Raw genomic sequence first — 15,420 nt, 5'->3', positions numbered from 1 at the left:
TTAGAGTGTTTATAATGATTGATAGAATGTTACTTATACTTGAATCTACAAAAAGTCCTAAAAATATAATTTTATGACACTTTAAATCAAGTGAGATAGGAGATACTTGTAATACATGATATTATAAAGATCTTTTAAATACCCATATAAAAGATTTAGAATGACTAAGAAATTAGACATTAATATGACATGATATAAATACTAAGAATATCTACATTATAGGCTCTAAATGACTATAATATTGAATCTCACTAAGACACATTCACACAATCCCAGTTACATCTATCACAATTAATTTTGTAAAAAGATTTGAAAATCCTATTACCTACCTAACAAGTGAAAAAAAATAAAAAATAAAAACAAAACAAAACAAAACAAAAACAAACAGCCAAAGTTTTATAAATTGATAAATATGCATTAAAAACCATAATTGTAACTATGATCACCTCGTGTCATTTTAAATCACATATCAACACTAGGAATTTTTTTATGGAATTCGAAATATGCTATAGAAGTAGAGTACAAGAGTTTAATTTCAACATCATTAGATCCGAATGCAATGTGCTTTCTACACTTCACATTTACTACTGGTTGCTTTCAGCTGAAACATGCTTGCGATAGCTAATCACACATTTACCAAATGGTAAAATACCCACTGTGAAATTTACCCTGAAAATCCCGGTTATTTTGGTGTTTTTACTGGTGATGAAAACGGCGTGGTGCTCATTCATCCATTTCAGCATCACCATCCATCCATGCCGTCGATATCATTCATCACTTTCCTCATTATCATTCATCCTATGAAGGGGCAGCGGCAGGCTGAGGTTGGGGTTTTGAGGGGTGGGGAAGGGTTTCGTGCGCTGCTGCTGCTGGCCATGGAGCTGCAACGACGATCTGCGCACTGGCCAAATATCCATTCCGTCGCTTCTCATAAAATATTTACGTGCCGTGCTGGGACCCAGAACCAAGAGGCGCCTTCACTCTCACCGAAAACGTCTCGTCCGTTTGAATGCGCTGCATGCATGTCCAATCCTTGGCACTGTTCGTCGCCTCTGCTCCACCTAAGCCAAGCCGCCTGCGTTTAGGCTCATTGACTGCATAATCCTTTGCTCCCCTTTCTCCTGCACTTCGAGTGAGTGATTCTGTGGGTTTCCTCAGATCTCGCGTTGTCCGTCTACAAAGTCCTGTGCTTCACGCCGGCATCGTTGCGCTAGCTTTGTGTGTGCTCAGGCTTTTGCGACACTTGGGATGCGACGCGGTGGCGATCTCGACGTTCCTGGGTCATGTAGACACGGTGACGTGCAGCTCTAGATATGTGATCTGCAGGACGGATGCGTCAGCGCGCGCCTCGGTAGACCCTTTTCGCGTCTCACTGTCCGAGACTTCCCAGCTAGAGAGTTTGCTTAAGTAGAACAAGGGGTTGAGTGCGATCAGTAGCGACAGTGGGTGCGATCAGTTGGTCCTGTGGAGCGATCCCGAGGTTCAATTTGGGTTAGTCATTGGAAGATCCTCACTGTTTCGTTTGCAGACCTAGTTGTGTTCTGATTACTCCAGCATGCATATTTGTGCTGTTGAATTTAAGAGAAGATGGTTGCTGTGAATGCGGTCCCTCACACAAATTTATCGTTTCCCTCAGGCAACTTCGCAATGTACCACGTCAGCCGCGGTCTTTCAGCTGTGGGGTGGATCGCACATTGCGGTGGAAAATAGGTACTGCTTATGCATACTTGGTCCACATGTGTAGGCATCTTTGTTAACAGTTAGTCAACGATGAGAATACTGCAGAATCTGTTTGTGTTTTGTGCTTGATGCAGAGATATCGACTTGACTGGCACGGGATGCTACTGCGTATGTCAATCCCCAACTCGATCACGGAGTCCATCGGTCTAAGCATGAAATTAGTGCAAGTAATTAGAAATATCCATTTCACTGGTTATACGATTAACAAAGTGGATGTTGACAAAGGTTTCTCTTACCGTACTTCAACTGTGGACATCCTGATGCTGACATCCGGAGATTCATTTACTAATCCACTTTGGCGAGATACTAAAGAAGTAATCTCGGTTGCGTTACTCGAGACGTGATGAAGGATAGGTGATTGCATTCTGTGAAGATAAGTGCAGCCTCGCAGTCTTGACAGCGAATGCTGTTAATAGCGTACACAAGGAGTCACCTTTGAAGCTTCGCTTGGACATTTTTATATTTTCAGTTGTTTTACAGCTCAACAGTTGTGCATTGTCTTTGTAAGTTCAGAAGATAACACTCTGAACTGGAACACGAAGAAAAGTTCCCGCGTTTGCTCAAAAGTAGAAGCTTAGATTGTCTTGAACATAGTGGTACTATACAACGTCGGGATCAAACTTAACCATCAAGTGCTGAAGAAAAAGTGTTTCCTGCTGATTTCTTTTGGACTCCTTGAATCCATGAGCTTTAGATTCGTTGTTTCCAAACTCCACCTGCCCCAACAACAGAATTCTCTGAAGATCTACAAAAACTTGCTGCTAATTGGTTACTTAATTGTCGGCAAAATTGCAGCAACTTCAGAAGGAAGCATTATTCGGCTCTGTGGACTGGAATACATCCCACGCTCTGTAGTAATCATCATGGAGCATCGTTTGAAATCGCGGAAGCGGTGCACTGCAGAGTTGGGGTACCTGCCTTCGGTAACAGGTGCTCCGCCCTCAGCGCAGAATCACATCAGCAAAGATGACGTAATCCCGAAATATCCGAAGAGAAAGAGCACAGGAATCGAGAGGAGCTGCTGGGAGTTTTTCGTCGGACACACGTTTACTGATCATGCAACAGACCTCATTATCACAAGTGGTGAACACAAGAAAGAACCACTGAGTATCAAAAGCGATGGTAGGGTCGACTGCTACACTGAATTACTCCTGTCGCACTTCTGCCACAACGTAATCAAACACTACAATGCAGGAAACGAATTGTAATCCTTGTAATCACGTATCCAGGCATCTACCTAGCGCTATTCCAAGATTTATCGACATTTTAAGCATTAGTTCTCCTTTTCCAGTGTTCCGAGGCTTACTAAAGGAGTCACAGACGTACTTTACCATAGACTTGCTAATAATGTCGTACAATTGCACGTGTACAGCGTTCGTAGTTCATCACAACATCACGTGGGCAGAGAATGATTCGGCGCTGTCCGGTGAGAAACAGCGTCCACTTCGACTGAAGATTTTGAAGGGACTGTCAGAGCTGAACACTGGCGATCCAATTTATGTTACGGTGGAATGCATCATTCGTGACGATTTTCCAGAGAATCCAAAACATCCAGGTAAATTTGGAGGAATCATGTTAACCAGATTCATATACACGTGAAAACTCACAACTGCAAGCGGAACTTACCATTACATAATGTTTGAAATTCTACTGAACTCTGTTAAAGGTGCAATGCTAACCTCGTTTAATCACGCTTTTACATATGTTCTGATGGCGTTTGAATTCCATCACATCGTTTTGCAGGTGACACGAAAGTTATCTGCAGGTTCCTGCTCTGGACCAGAACTTTATTCATAGGTTGTTTCATGGAGTTTTTGCGTTCAGCGTATATAGAGAATACTTGTTGATGTTTTTAACAAAAAAACATAGGTACAGAATGCCGTTGAAAATATGTTAACAAGGAAAGAAGCTGTTCCTGGATGATTAATGTTGAAAACTTTGTAATGCAGACCCATCGATGTTGATCCAGAGATGGGAAGCAAAGTGGTCTCAGGAAACAAATCAGACTTCATTCTCGGGAAATCCCGAGTCTTCCCTTTCGATATCCTGCTGTGCACAGAGAAGGTACGTTGGGTTTTTAACGAAAAGCATTGAAATATTGATGCTCAGGACTTCGACAGGCGAGTGTGTTCTAAGTTTTGCGTTTAAACTGAACAGTCTAAACTAATACGTCTGAAGTCGTAGACCCTTCAAAGTTCGTTCGAGTTCCTCTTCTCGGATTCCTTTCTATTTGTTTTGGGGATGTCTAGTATTCTTCTGAAGATACTAACTTCGCCCTTTTCGCATCACTATCAGTATGAAGACATAAGCGACAAAGAGTCACTGTGGCAGGAGCAAATGAGAAAACTGCAAGAAACACCGCTCTCATATGTTGAGGTTCTCGATGACGTTGTGGCACCCAGATTGGACGAGACTTATGAAGGGGTCTCGGTGGCTTCGAATGGAGACCATTTGCTTGAAAGGTGTCATCCTTGCTTCTTGTGCACGTCGTGCACAAAGCAATGGGGTGGAAGTCTTCCGGAACGCTACTTTCCTAGTGCTAGAAAAGAATTCTTCCGATCGGCGGGTCAAGAGAGTCCCCCGGTCCTGGATAGTGAGAAGACAATTGCTGCTACGAAGAGGAAGAGAGGACAAGGACGGCACGGCCCTAAAAGCAAGACGTCACCATATCGAGGCGTGAACCACTATACGAGGACCAATCGTTGGGAGGCTCACATATGGTCAGTAGAGTTCGAGTGCATGTAAAACATATCTCAACTTGATTTAATACTCATTTTAACTCGTCAGTTGTTGTGTGAGAATAAATTCGACATTACAGCTGGACTGTCTACTATCAGATTTGGATGAGACTAAAAAAATGAGTGGGGTCTTTTGTAACAGGTATGCTGGTGGCCAAATTTATCTTGGTACGTGATAACAAAGTGTGATGCTGTGTTTGTAAGACCTGCTGTAAATGTGATAACATTTAAGCTCTTCTTTACCACTTCGACTGTTTCCCTAAGCGACTGCATGGTTGTCAATGAAACACCTGGAATGACATTCCATGACATATGTTAAGGTTGGAAGGAATTATATCGGATGTGCAGGTGCATCCCTGACGATGGAACAGGGAGCAAGGGCTTACGACAAAGCAGCCTTGTTTCTCTTCGGAGCCGAAACGGAAGTCAACTTTCGTCCAGAAGACTACCAAGAAGAGATTTGTTTCGTGCGAATCTTGGACTATCTCAGTGTGCCATTTATATCGACAGTTTTGAATTCTTTTTCATTTCTTGGTTTGATAGCTCATTTCTTGTATTGGCTGAGGTAATAACACTTAAGATACCTTCCAGTTAAATCACCTTGGTTTTGTTGGGAGTTGCTGCAGCTCCATCGCTTGACCCAAGGTCAGATGGTAGCCTACCTCAGACGAGAAGCCCGAGGCACAGGAGAGGAGGTGAGGTATCCAGGAGTTGCCAAGATTAATGCTAAAATGTATGAGGCTTTCTACAGGCCCAGGAAAGATAAGGAGTAAGTCAACCGCAATCTATCTTCATCTTTTATCAAAAGTTTTCGAGCCATGTTCATTTTAAGCTAGTAATCAGAATAAACAGTGCCAACCATTCAGTTTTACATATTGTGGGGTGGAAACTGCAAATGAATCAAGGTATACTTTCTAAATTCTGTTTTTAACATGAGACCTGTTATCATCAGGTCACAAGAGCACATCGGCTACTTTAGGTCGGAGGATGACGCAGTAAGGTAAGAGCATCTGAGACTCTCGAATGTGTGTTTGGAAAATTCAGTGCTTCCACAATCCAGTTTCGCCGAGCAGGACTGTCAATTTGTTTGATAATCTGCCTTGTTTGATTTGCCTCTTTCCGTCAGGGCTGTTATGAGAGAGGCAAAACGCCGCAAGAATTTTAATTTGGCGGCTAGGATAATGGATATCCATCATCTCAGGACAGTAAGACCTGCCCCGGGGAAGGTGAAGAGGCCACGAAAGCCACGTAAGAATCTCTTCCAAATTGGAAGAGGAACTCGTGATGCAGCATCAGTTCCTGAACAGGTAGGTTCCTTCTGTTCTGAGTGTGCACTTACTGTGACCAACAGTACGTCTGAGGGTAGAAGATCCACTTGATGTGAATAGGATGTGTCTGATTGACGACCATGAATACCTGCCTAGGTGTGACCAGACTTGGGTGTGACAACCGTAAAACGAGATAGTTGTTTATCCTGCACTGAACGCCAACTAGCTTCTGAAATGAGTATTAATTCATCTCGCAGGAATCAGATGATGAAATCATGCAACAGAGGAGGAAGAGGACATCGAGGAGCAAGAATTTGAATGCCGCACTTCCTGCTCAGCGGGATGTTTCGGTTGTTGAATCCAGCGTTTCTGCACTGCGCAAGCGGCAACCGAGGAAGAATGCATCCAGGTGCAAGATAACTACTTCATCCTCAGTTTTAAGAGTTCCTAGTCTTCACGATATAGCAGTCCCAGAAGGAGCTTCCGTTGCAGCATCAGCCAATCCCAATCCACAAACAAAGAAGATGTTAACGAGGGCCCAGAAATCTGCGACAAGGTCTCCTGTTGTACCAACTGTTCCAGATTTTGCAATACCAGCAGCTTGCAATACTGCTCTGCCGGTGAGAGCGTACAAAACAAGAAGTCGGAGAGCGCCATTACGTCATCCGCAATCGGAGGAAACCTCCATAGAAACGGTGCTTGCTAACACTGAGCTTATGGTTGTAGACCTGGCTGATTCAGCTCCGGCAGCGGACGGAGCTCTCAGTGACTCAGGTGATCAGCTTTCTCTGACAGAGATCAGTGGGTATGCCTCTCCAACGACTAACGATTCGAGCATATGGTCGAACAATCTGAGTCCATCGACTGTCACAGTGACGTGCGATTTCGACCATGGTGTTGCTGTAGCAGGTCACCAATCACCTGACCATGTGCGCATGGTTTTAGGTTCTCCAGTGGTTGCTTTGGATGCATGTGATCTACCCAGCGAAACGCCGATCGTCCAAGTTGAACCTAGCTTCCCTCAGCTGGCCGCTGGTGCGTTTGGTCAGTGGCCGACATGGCTATCGTTGTCACAATTACCGTTTGCATCCCGTTCACAGGGTGGTCTTGTTGGTGTTGCACCCACATCACTCTCTCCTGCAGTAATACGCCCTGTGGCACGAAGATTGAATGCGACTGGAGGGAGAGTCGAGCTTGATCTCTTCCCTCATCTCCCTGCTGGAGGTGGGGGATTATGCGTCGATCTCAACGGTCCACCTCCGAGCGGATAAATCCTCCAAGTAAATAGCCACGTCAGTCAAAGAGCTCATCGGTTTCCGGATCAACTAAAGCAACCGAAAAGTATTAGATCCTTTGAATGTGATATGCGCAACAAGTTTGCGGACAATGAAATAGACTACAGTTTTGATTGCTACTCACTGTACATTTTGGCCAGATGTTTCTTCGAGCTACAGTTTGATCTCGATGGTGGTGTCTCAGGTTTTACGGTTCGGCTGTGATCTGATGACCCGATCGAATTGGGTCCAGATCCTGACCTAGATTAGTATACATCAAACTGGTGTGGATGAGCTGCGGCAGTCTCGATCGAGCGGTCCTAAATTACGAGACATGCAAGCGTTCAGTGCTGATTCTGGCGGACTGCGCTGATCCGGCGATGTTACTAGCGTTTCTCTTTCTGATATTAAGAGTTTATAGTAGATCCTGACTTCGAATTATTGATCTGATCTCGATGACCTGATTACGATAACGATTCTGGCCTCCACATGTTGATTTTGACTGCTCTAAATTACTTATTTCTGCAGCTGTCTCCGGTCGATTGTTACCCATTTGACTGTTAAAAGTGTCAATTGTTAATACTTGTGTTAATACTAGTGTAAGCTTAAATCTGAATAAAAAAACACAGCGACCATATATATGTGTATGTATAGGATGGTTATGTTACCATGTGCAGAATGTAGTGTCTGACTACAATTGACACTTTTTAATTACGTAAAAAGAAAAAAGAAAGAGCAATAATACTATTTGTAGTAGTAATTGGTTTTTATAATTGCAGTTCTGTGATATTTTGAAACTAATCTTTGTGGGTCTATTAACTGTAAAAAATTTAAAATAAATTTGTAAGGATTATTGTGATAAAAATGTCTTTTGGCATGAATTTTGTGACAGAAAACTAAAATAATATATATATATATATATATATATATATATTTTCACAAGAAACATGGAAGGTGATGTGTAAAATTAAACACTCTCATTAAAAAAGGTATTAGTATCCAATTTCATAAAAAAAAATATATTTTTTTTTTTCACAAGAAACATGGAAGGTGATGTGTAAAATTAAACACTCTCATTAAAAAGGTATTAGTATCCAATTTCATAAAAAAATAGAGGTTGAATTGGAAGTGTGTACAAGGCAATACAAATTAAGACACTACTACAATTGTGTATGCTTTTTATTTTAATTTTAGATGTTTATAGCATTAAACATAAAAATACATATTAAAAATTAATGCCATAATCATCTAAAATTAATAAATACATATTTCTACTTGTAGATTTTGTTACATTGGTTTAATTGGAAGACACCAAGAAAGAAAGAATGTGAAAAAAAAAAAAAATGACATGTATAATTTTTTTTTAAAAAATAATAGTGATATTATTTGCAGAGTTGCATATAATTGTCGTAATAATTTAATTTTTTAAAACCATATTGTTAATCCATTGGCTATGCCAACTTTGTGTACGTTTTTGGCAGCCAATAAATAAAATACAAAAAAAAACACACACACATACACACACACACAATATGCCAATTAGTGCCACTTAATGCAATTTAAAAAAAAAAAAAAAAAAAAAAAAACAGCACCACATCAGCCAGGTGCAGGTCATGTACATCTGTGCCGCCGTCGCCAACCCGGCTCATCTCATCTTCTAATCCCAGTAACTTGGCAGTAACTGGGTTTAACCACCCTACTTCTCCAACCAATGGGATTTTTTGACACTCCAACCAAACGTTGGTTGGTAATTTTTTTATATGAATAGGTATTCTCAAGATACATGTGATTTTAAAAAATTATGTTAACAAATACATATTTCTAAGCAGAAGATTTTGTAGCCACGAAAGCCCCAATTTCTCCATGCCCACAACCTTTCAGGTTCACTGAAAGGACGGGCATAGGAACACAATGACGAGAGAGACAAAGGGGCGCCTATCTCCGACCGCGTGCGCTTTGAAAAGGGGTCGGTCTCACACGGAAACAGAATGCAAAGCAAGCAGCGGAGACCGTGACAAGTGGTGCTGACGTGGATCCAGTTAGGACCAATAGCACGAGGGTCGCAATCTCATTCCCAAGTGACGCATTCACACGTGCCGCTCATCCCACCGGATCAGGAACAAGGCTCCCATTACGGCCTTCGTCCCCCATCGGCCAATTCAAGCCTTCTAATCACGATGCTTAAGCCCGTAATTCGTGTTTCTGGAAACCCTATTTCTGTCCGAGTGGGAGGCTCTGGGCGTGGGCTGGAGCAGAGCGTGAAACCATCGTTGAACTGGTTCCCCGTGGGATTTTTCCTTTCGCAATGTCAGATTCACAGGGGCTTCTTTTGAGTTGCTTTAGGTTCAATTTGGTCGAAATTCGAGTGCTCAGGGGACCGAAGCTCGTCTGGATCGCTTCCTAAATTGAGAAATCAGAGTCCGTGGTGTGATTGTGGTCTTCGAGGAAGAAGGTAAATCTGTCCCGCATTAGACAAGGCTGCATCTGTTCTGATTTGGTTGAGATTGGCAGGAATCGTCAAACTGCTGTAGTTGCGTGCATGAGCTGTTCGGTTACTGTATGAGAGCTATCAATGTTCAAGTGGTGACTAGCGTACAGCACTCGTATGAGTGTGTCTAATAAAAATGGACTTGATGTTTGTAATCTCGGTCCCTGGTCTTTTTGTCCCGGACTGTCTTTATTTCTTCTGATTCGTTAGCTAAGGATAATAAGATGTGAGGTAAATGGCTGTTTCAATGCTCCTCACAAAACTTCTTGTTTCACTTGAAGATGAATTTGTAGGTCGAATGGTCGATGAAGGAATTTATTGCGAGCGATCATGTTAGTTAAGAGTCTAGAGCGTTTTTTTGACCTAGTGTGATACTCTGTAATTTTCTGTGTACAGGAAGCGTTCGATGCGTACGCTGGGAATATTGCATTGAACTACGGGAAAGTGTAGCAATTTCTGGGAATTATGCTTGAAGATGGTGTTCAAGTGGCCGACTCTAAGGCTCACAAGAGTTGATAGTGATCAGGTATCCATATCTTATACCTCGAAATGTCTGCACGCGAGCTAAGCATTGACAGTAGAGCCATACGAGAAAGGGTGATATGATGTGAGACACCGAAATTGAACATTGTTTGCCCTTTCACAGGCTTCGAGATTGTCAAACTGTGTTGCCAGTAATCAAGGTGGGGTGTTTGATTATGCTCAATGGGGCTCATGAAAGCGATCATGGATTTGCGCATTGTCCTCCTCACAGATTAGGAAATTAGGGTTAGCATGTTGGATGTAGAGTTTGAGCTTTGCCATCGATGTGGGATCGTATATCGAGCGTGTTGTATAATATGGAGTTTGGCTGTACGACTCCGGAAAGCGTTGTAACGCTTATTTAAGGCAAAGCAGCTTAATTCATATTGGTGTGTCTTAATGAATTAAATGACCATTGGTTTTGTGTATTTGTAAGTCTGTAAGGAGTCCTACCAGAAAGGACCCTTCTGATCGCAAACCTCAGTTTCAGGACCCAGACAGTCTATTGCTGGACAGTGGAATACCAATACACCGGGACAGCAGCTGCAATACTTCCCCGTCAAGCTGGTGGCCATCTGCTGCAACAGCCAAAAAAAGCTTTTTGCACAGAGAACAGTCAACAAGGAGTGCATTTGCATCGATATCAATGAGACCTGAGATGTTTAATCTCGGTAAAACTTTTGATCTATTATCGCAGCTGTTTTTAAATACAAAATGGGAGCACAGAGTGGATGACGGAGACTCGCTTGCCTGGCTAGCAGAGAAGTATGGGACCACAGTGAATGCATTGAAGAAATTTAACAACATGAAAGACGATATCATTTACTCTGGCAGGTTGGTGACACAGCAGTCAGATGTTTGCAGAACAGGGCTTGTTTGGTGGCGATGACCTGTTATTACTCGCCTCGAAGTTATTCTATTGCAATCATAGCTTAAATATTACTGCCGTTGTGTTATGGTAGTTATGGAAATGGTATGTGAAAGTACCTGGGTCTTATCGGTTAAGTTCCTGGACTTCTTGCAGTATTTTGAAGATAGATCGGCGTAGTGCGGAGCAAGCAGTCCTTGGTCGAAAGGCCAGTGTGCAAGAAAGGAATGCATTACTTGATGATGTTGCAGAGATCACACAACCCCTCAAGTCTTTCAAGCCTGTGTTAAGTGCACGCCCTCGATCACAGAGGCTGCAGAAAACACATATTATCCCTAGACTAAAAACCGTTCGTGTTAAATATGGGGACACTTTGGCTGACATTGCTTTTGAACATGGGTAAGGAGCTGTACTTGATGGTTCTTGTGCGGAACTACTGGACTTTGGAATCTTTTACAATGTTCACTTCGTTATGTATGGAAGTGGTCGTACGATCCTTCATCTTGGGTACAAGAGCAGACATTGATTTCTGGACTTTATTTGCACTTAACTAGTAGTTATGGTGTTTAAAATGTATCATTTTCTTTCTCTATTTACTTTTCAAGTTTTGTGCAGTCTTAGCTCAGAGGAGCTGCAGCGGTTGAACAACTTACGGGACGATAATATTTTCGAGGGTGACGTTCTTGCAGTTTCAGCGGCAGGTACTTAGTTACGGTCCTGCTGCTGAATTTTTGATTTTTCCTGGTTTCGATTTCTTGCTATGTAAGTAAGATAGTCTCTTATTAACTTAAGTTATACATGTTTCCTGTTTGTTCCAGGTCCGTCTTCCAGGGAATTTCCAGAAAATCGGTCGGGCCGGCGACGCACCAATCGACTACTCTTTTCAAGGCCATGTGCAGGTTTTTCACAAAGGCTGGGGATTGGAGGCCCAGAACAGACTCTCAAGCATCAGCTTACAAGTGGCAACTTAAAACTTCAAGGTTTGTCATCTTTTTCATATCGTTCACTGAGCAGCGTCAAAGCCTAGCCTTAATTGTTCAATTTAATTTCACGCAATCTCTGTAGCTTTAGATCTCATACCTTTTGTGGAATCTCTACCATGGAAATTGTTTTTTTAGACAACTGCATTCATAAGGAATTACATATTGACTTATTGGACAGGATGGAATTTCTAGTTATCAGCGTTTAACCAGATATGTTACCAATCTGGGACTTGAGTTAATTCTGCTGCTCGAGTCAGATGTAGATCAACAGCATAAGGTCCTGGAGCCAATCAATGCCGTTTTTAGGAGCGTGGTTTGAATTACTCTTTACATGTCCTAGGGTATATCTGCCTCTTATAAACCATGCTAACGTTTCTTTTGCAGTAACATGTCATTGATGAAAGAAGCATGTCCTATTTGTGTACAAATCAGGCCGATGGAAAAGAAATCACAAGGGATTTCAACATGCACAAGACAAGTGGATGCGCTTCAGTTCTCCAGTCACAGAGGGGTATGACAACTTTCATCTCTCTGCATGAACAATAGCTCTGCAGTTATCCTCTAGTTTATTGAATTTTGCCTCGATCTGTTTAAGTCTTGATGCTTGTTAATTTATATTGGAATATTGAATGGTTACTTTCCAATAATGTGATGGTGCAAACCATGAAAAGGATCTTACCTTTGTTCAAGCAAAGAATTCGCTCCCAGAACTTGTAATCGTCTCCTGCTTGTATGAAGATATTGAGGCAGTTGGTTATTGTGAGGCATTAAGTGGAACTAATTACAGTTAATAATACAAACCAATGCAGTTTTTTGAGCAGTACCTATGGTTGGCGGTGGGGTGCTTTTCATGAGGTAAGATCAGCCTTTTTGGTGCTGCGTAGGGAATCAGCTGTGGTAATTTTTGCTGTTGCATTTGAAATACTACAATACCACTCTCATCTTAGAATTGCCGAAGTTGAGTTTTGACATACCTGCAGGTGCACCTTGCTATCCCGCATTCGAAATCTTTTCTCTTGCTGAAGCTGTCTTTAATCTCAAGGTACTTTGGCATTTGTACAGGGCATTGATGTAGCTGCGGATCAAGGAACTCCAATATTGGCCTCTGACAGAGGCACGGTAACATTTGCAGGCTGGAGTGGTGGGTGAGTTATCCTGCCAATATCTTGTTCCGTTCTTGACGACTTCATTCATGTAATTTATCCTCGGAATTTTCGTTGGGTAGTCATCCTTGTGTGAGCTCTGGTATATTACGATTGCAAGAAAAGACATGCAATCGAAATTGGTTGGAGCTGATGGTATGCTTCTCTTTGTGTTGTTTCGAATATTGCTCCTATTGTTCTGTGTTAATTAAGCTCCACTAAGCTCTTGTAAGACGTGTTTTAGAGTGCACGAAAGCGGCATACTAAAAGTTGTTTTGTGGTTCACATACGCGCGAAGTGGCGTAATGACATACCCCGTCCTCTTCGTAGTTGCTTTCAAATGACTGGCAAATACTTGACGCATTTCTGGTAACTTTGCAGTTATGGATATTTGGTGGCCATCCAGCATGAAGGAGGGTTTGTAACTAGATATGCACACTGCTGTGCCATCCATTCCCGCATTGGACAGGTACACATTTCATAGTTGTCCTTATTTTGGACGAACTCGTGACGTTTTTGTTGAATCTGAGTGATCAAATGTGTAAGTGCAAGTATGGCGGATGTTTCTGTAAACTTCAAATTGCCGCTGGTACTAAACCCATCTAGTGCGTGCTTGGTTTCCTTCCAGCAAGTGTTGAAGGGACAGCAAGTGGCCGCAGTCGGTGCTACTGGACGTGCTACAGGCCCACATTTACACTTCGAAGGTGGGCATCAGATGAAAATGTTTTTGCAAATTTGAACACTAAAATTGATGACGCTAAGCATCACTGCTTGTTTTGACTTCGCTTTCGGTGTATGCAGTTCGAAAGAATGGAGAAGCACTTGACCCATTGAAATGGGTCCGTTTGTGACTACATTAAGGTCGCCATTGTATCAAAAGGCTTTTGGTGTTATTAAGTTATCGTTACGACTTCTCCAGGTGCAGTAACAAAGTCTAGGCCGAAGGTAGAATCTTCTCAACCATGTGCATCCATAGCTTTAATTGGTCTGCAAAAAAGCCTTTTGTAGCTAATTAAGTAGGTGAAGGGCACATGGTCTGATCTAATTTAAGTAAGGACTAGATTGAGGTGGCAAGTAAAAATTAGAGAGGCAACAGAATGGACAAAATTAGAAGGGGAATGATATTGTTATCTTACAAAAAAACTGGTGTGTGCATATTGAAGCCAGCCCAACTCTACCAATATATGCTACTCACTGTTGAATCGTGTACTTTGTAATACCGCAATTACTCATTTACTATATTCGACATCTTATCGCTTTACGAAATATACTTCAACAATTCCTCTTAATCATTAATCATGCAATATTCAACCACTGAGCTGTTATAACAATGAACACATTTTTATCTTGTGAACAGAAAATTTCTTTATTGGTTAATGATCAGTTACATGTAATAAAGTAAGTTATTAGTTTAGAGGATGATTAAACTAGTTATCAATATCATATTCATGTGCGGGATTTCTTCCCCATATAGACGTAGCAATATTTTTGCTTTACGCCATTGTTGTCGTTACACTTCGTGATTTTGAAATGCTTGCCTTGCTTCAGCCAATAACTAAACACTGATCAACATATGTTTGATTTCTATGAAACAGCTACTAGTTTGCTGTGGCTAAATACTAGGTTCACAATTTGGGGTTGAGATTTAGGTTAGAACAATGGGGGCAGCAACACTTCTTAGATGCGGTGAGATCTCTCTAGCACTCAACATTAAGTTGCAAATTGCAGAAACCACACCCTTTCAGACAACAGTATTTTAACATTTCCGACAAGATGCTAAGAACAAACAAAGCTCAACTTGTTAACAGAAAGCTACCGTCCAACTTCCGTTGTACTTGACATCATGCTTCAAATTTCAAAAACTGAGTACCATTCCGGTCACAGGTTTTGCCATTTGCAACATGATACCAAGATCAACCAGAAACAGGAACTTCCAAGTTCACCTCAATATCTGCGCTTTCCGTTTCCGTATACATCGCTATGATCGCAAAGAACACTCAATCATCCACACTCTACACAACTGCACTGAACGAAATCAGGCATATACACTGGTGACGGAGACAATTAGAGTGAAGATCGATCACTCAACAGATTGACGAAACACTACCTCACCGGACAAATAACACAATAAACACTTTGAGACAAACCCACAACCGGATAGCTGCCCGTAATGAAAGCACACCACAAACCCATCCGCTATCACAAGACGAAAGAGAACTTCTGAGAAGAATGAACAACACAACTACGCAGCCAAGCCGCATACGAGCATGAGTCAGAGAAGGAGGCTCAGCAGCAGCGATAACCCACAAGAGCACATGTGTGGCACTGACGCAACAGCAAGAGATATATGCACTCCAAAGCAACCCAGGGAGTAACGGTGACCCTTCGACCAAGTCC

General features: G+C 42.0%; 2 protein-coding genes across 4 annotated transcripts; both read left to right on the top strand.

The window, feature by feature from the left end:
* The first annotated feature begins 911 nt into the window (after positions 1–911).
* LOC141044744 (uncharacterized) lies at positions 912–7,493 on the top strand. Its single transcript, XM_073530119.2, has 13 exons — positions 912–1,491; positions 1,637–1,710; positions 2,536–2,862; positions 3,113–3,295; positions 3,484–3,505; positions 3,690–3,804; positions 4,036–4,460; positions 4,621–4,646; positions 4,827–4,945; positions 5,105–5,247; positions 5,431–5,478; positions 5,605–5,785; positions 6,004–7,493. The coding sequence occupies exons 3-13, from the start codon at positions 2,604–2,606 to the stop codon at positions 7,015–7,017; spliced, it is 2,535 nt and encodes an 844-aa protein (XP_073386220.1). The 5' UTR covers positions 912–1,491; positions 1,637–1,710; positions 2,536–2,603; the 3' UTR covers positions 7,018–7,493.
* Positions 7,494–9,181: 1,688 nt separating this feature from the next.
* Positions 9,182–14,264, top strand: LOC112275263 (uncharacterized). Of its 3 annotated transcripts, none has more exons than XM_024505496.3 (12): positions 9,182–9,472; positions 9,905–10,034; positions 10,521–10,864; positions 11,055–11,297; positions 11,514–11,599; positions 11,717–11,878; positions 12,314–12,392; positions 12,691–12,736; positions 12,944–13,026; positions 13,405–13,492; positions 13,652–13,727; positions 13,825–14,264. In XM_024505496.3, the coding sequence occupies exons 2-12, from the start codon at positions 9,984–9,986 to the stop codon at positions 13,872–13,874; spliced, it is 1,308 nt and encodes a 435-aa protein (XP_024361264.1). In that variant the 5' UTR covers positions 9,182–9,472; positions 9,905–9,983; the 3' UTR covers positions 13,875–14,264. The 3 variants fall into 3 exon arrangements, with proteins under 3 accessions (XP_024361264.1, XP_024361263.1, XP_090102433.1); XM_024505495.3 differs by having other exon boundaries at positions 10,515–10,864; XM_090246307.1 differs by having other exon boundaries at positions 9,277–9,472; positions 10,155–10,864.
* Positions 14,265–15,420: the final 1,156 nt, after the last annotated feature.

Source organism: Physcomitrium patens, chromosome 22 (genome assembly GCF_059467195.1).
Source record: "Physcomitrium patens ecotype Gransden chromosome 22, ASM5946719v1, whole genome shotgun sequence".
NCBI lineage: Eukaryota > Viridiplantae > Streptophyta > Bryopsida > Funariales > Funariaceae > Physcomitrium > Physcomitrium patens.
This window is presented reverse-complemented; position numbering and strand designations above follow the sequence as displayed.

Excerpts from the sequence above, each read along its gene's own strand:
- LOC141044744 (XM_073530119.2), top strand. The coding sequence starts at position 2,604 with ATGGAGCATCGTTTGAAATCGCGGAAGCGGTGCACTGCAGAGTTGGGG. Across the intron at positions 3,805-4,035 it reads TCCTGCTGTGCACAGAGAAG|TATGAAGACATAAGCGACAA; the intron begins GTACGTTGGGTT and ends CATCACTATCAG. Across the intron at positions 4,647-4,826 it reads TGGTGGCCAAATTTATCTTG|GTGCATCCCTGACGATGGAA; the intron begins GTACGTGATAAC and ends TCGGATGTGCAG.
- LOC112275263 (XM_024505495.3), top strand. The coding sequence starts at position 9,984 with ATGGTGTTCAAGTGGCCGACTCTAAGGCTCACAAGAGTTGATAGTGAT. Across the intron at positions 10,035-10,514 it reads CAAGAGTTGATAGTGATCAG|TTTCAGGACCCAGACAGTCT; the intron begins GTATCCATATCT and ends CGCAAACCTCAG. Across the intron at positions 13,728-13,824 it reads CCCACATTTACACTTCGAAG|TTCGAAAGAATGGAGAAGCA; the intron begins GTGGGCATCAGA and ends CGGTGTATGCAG.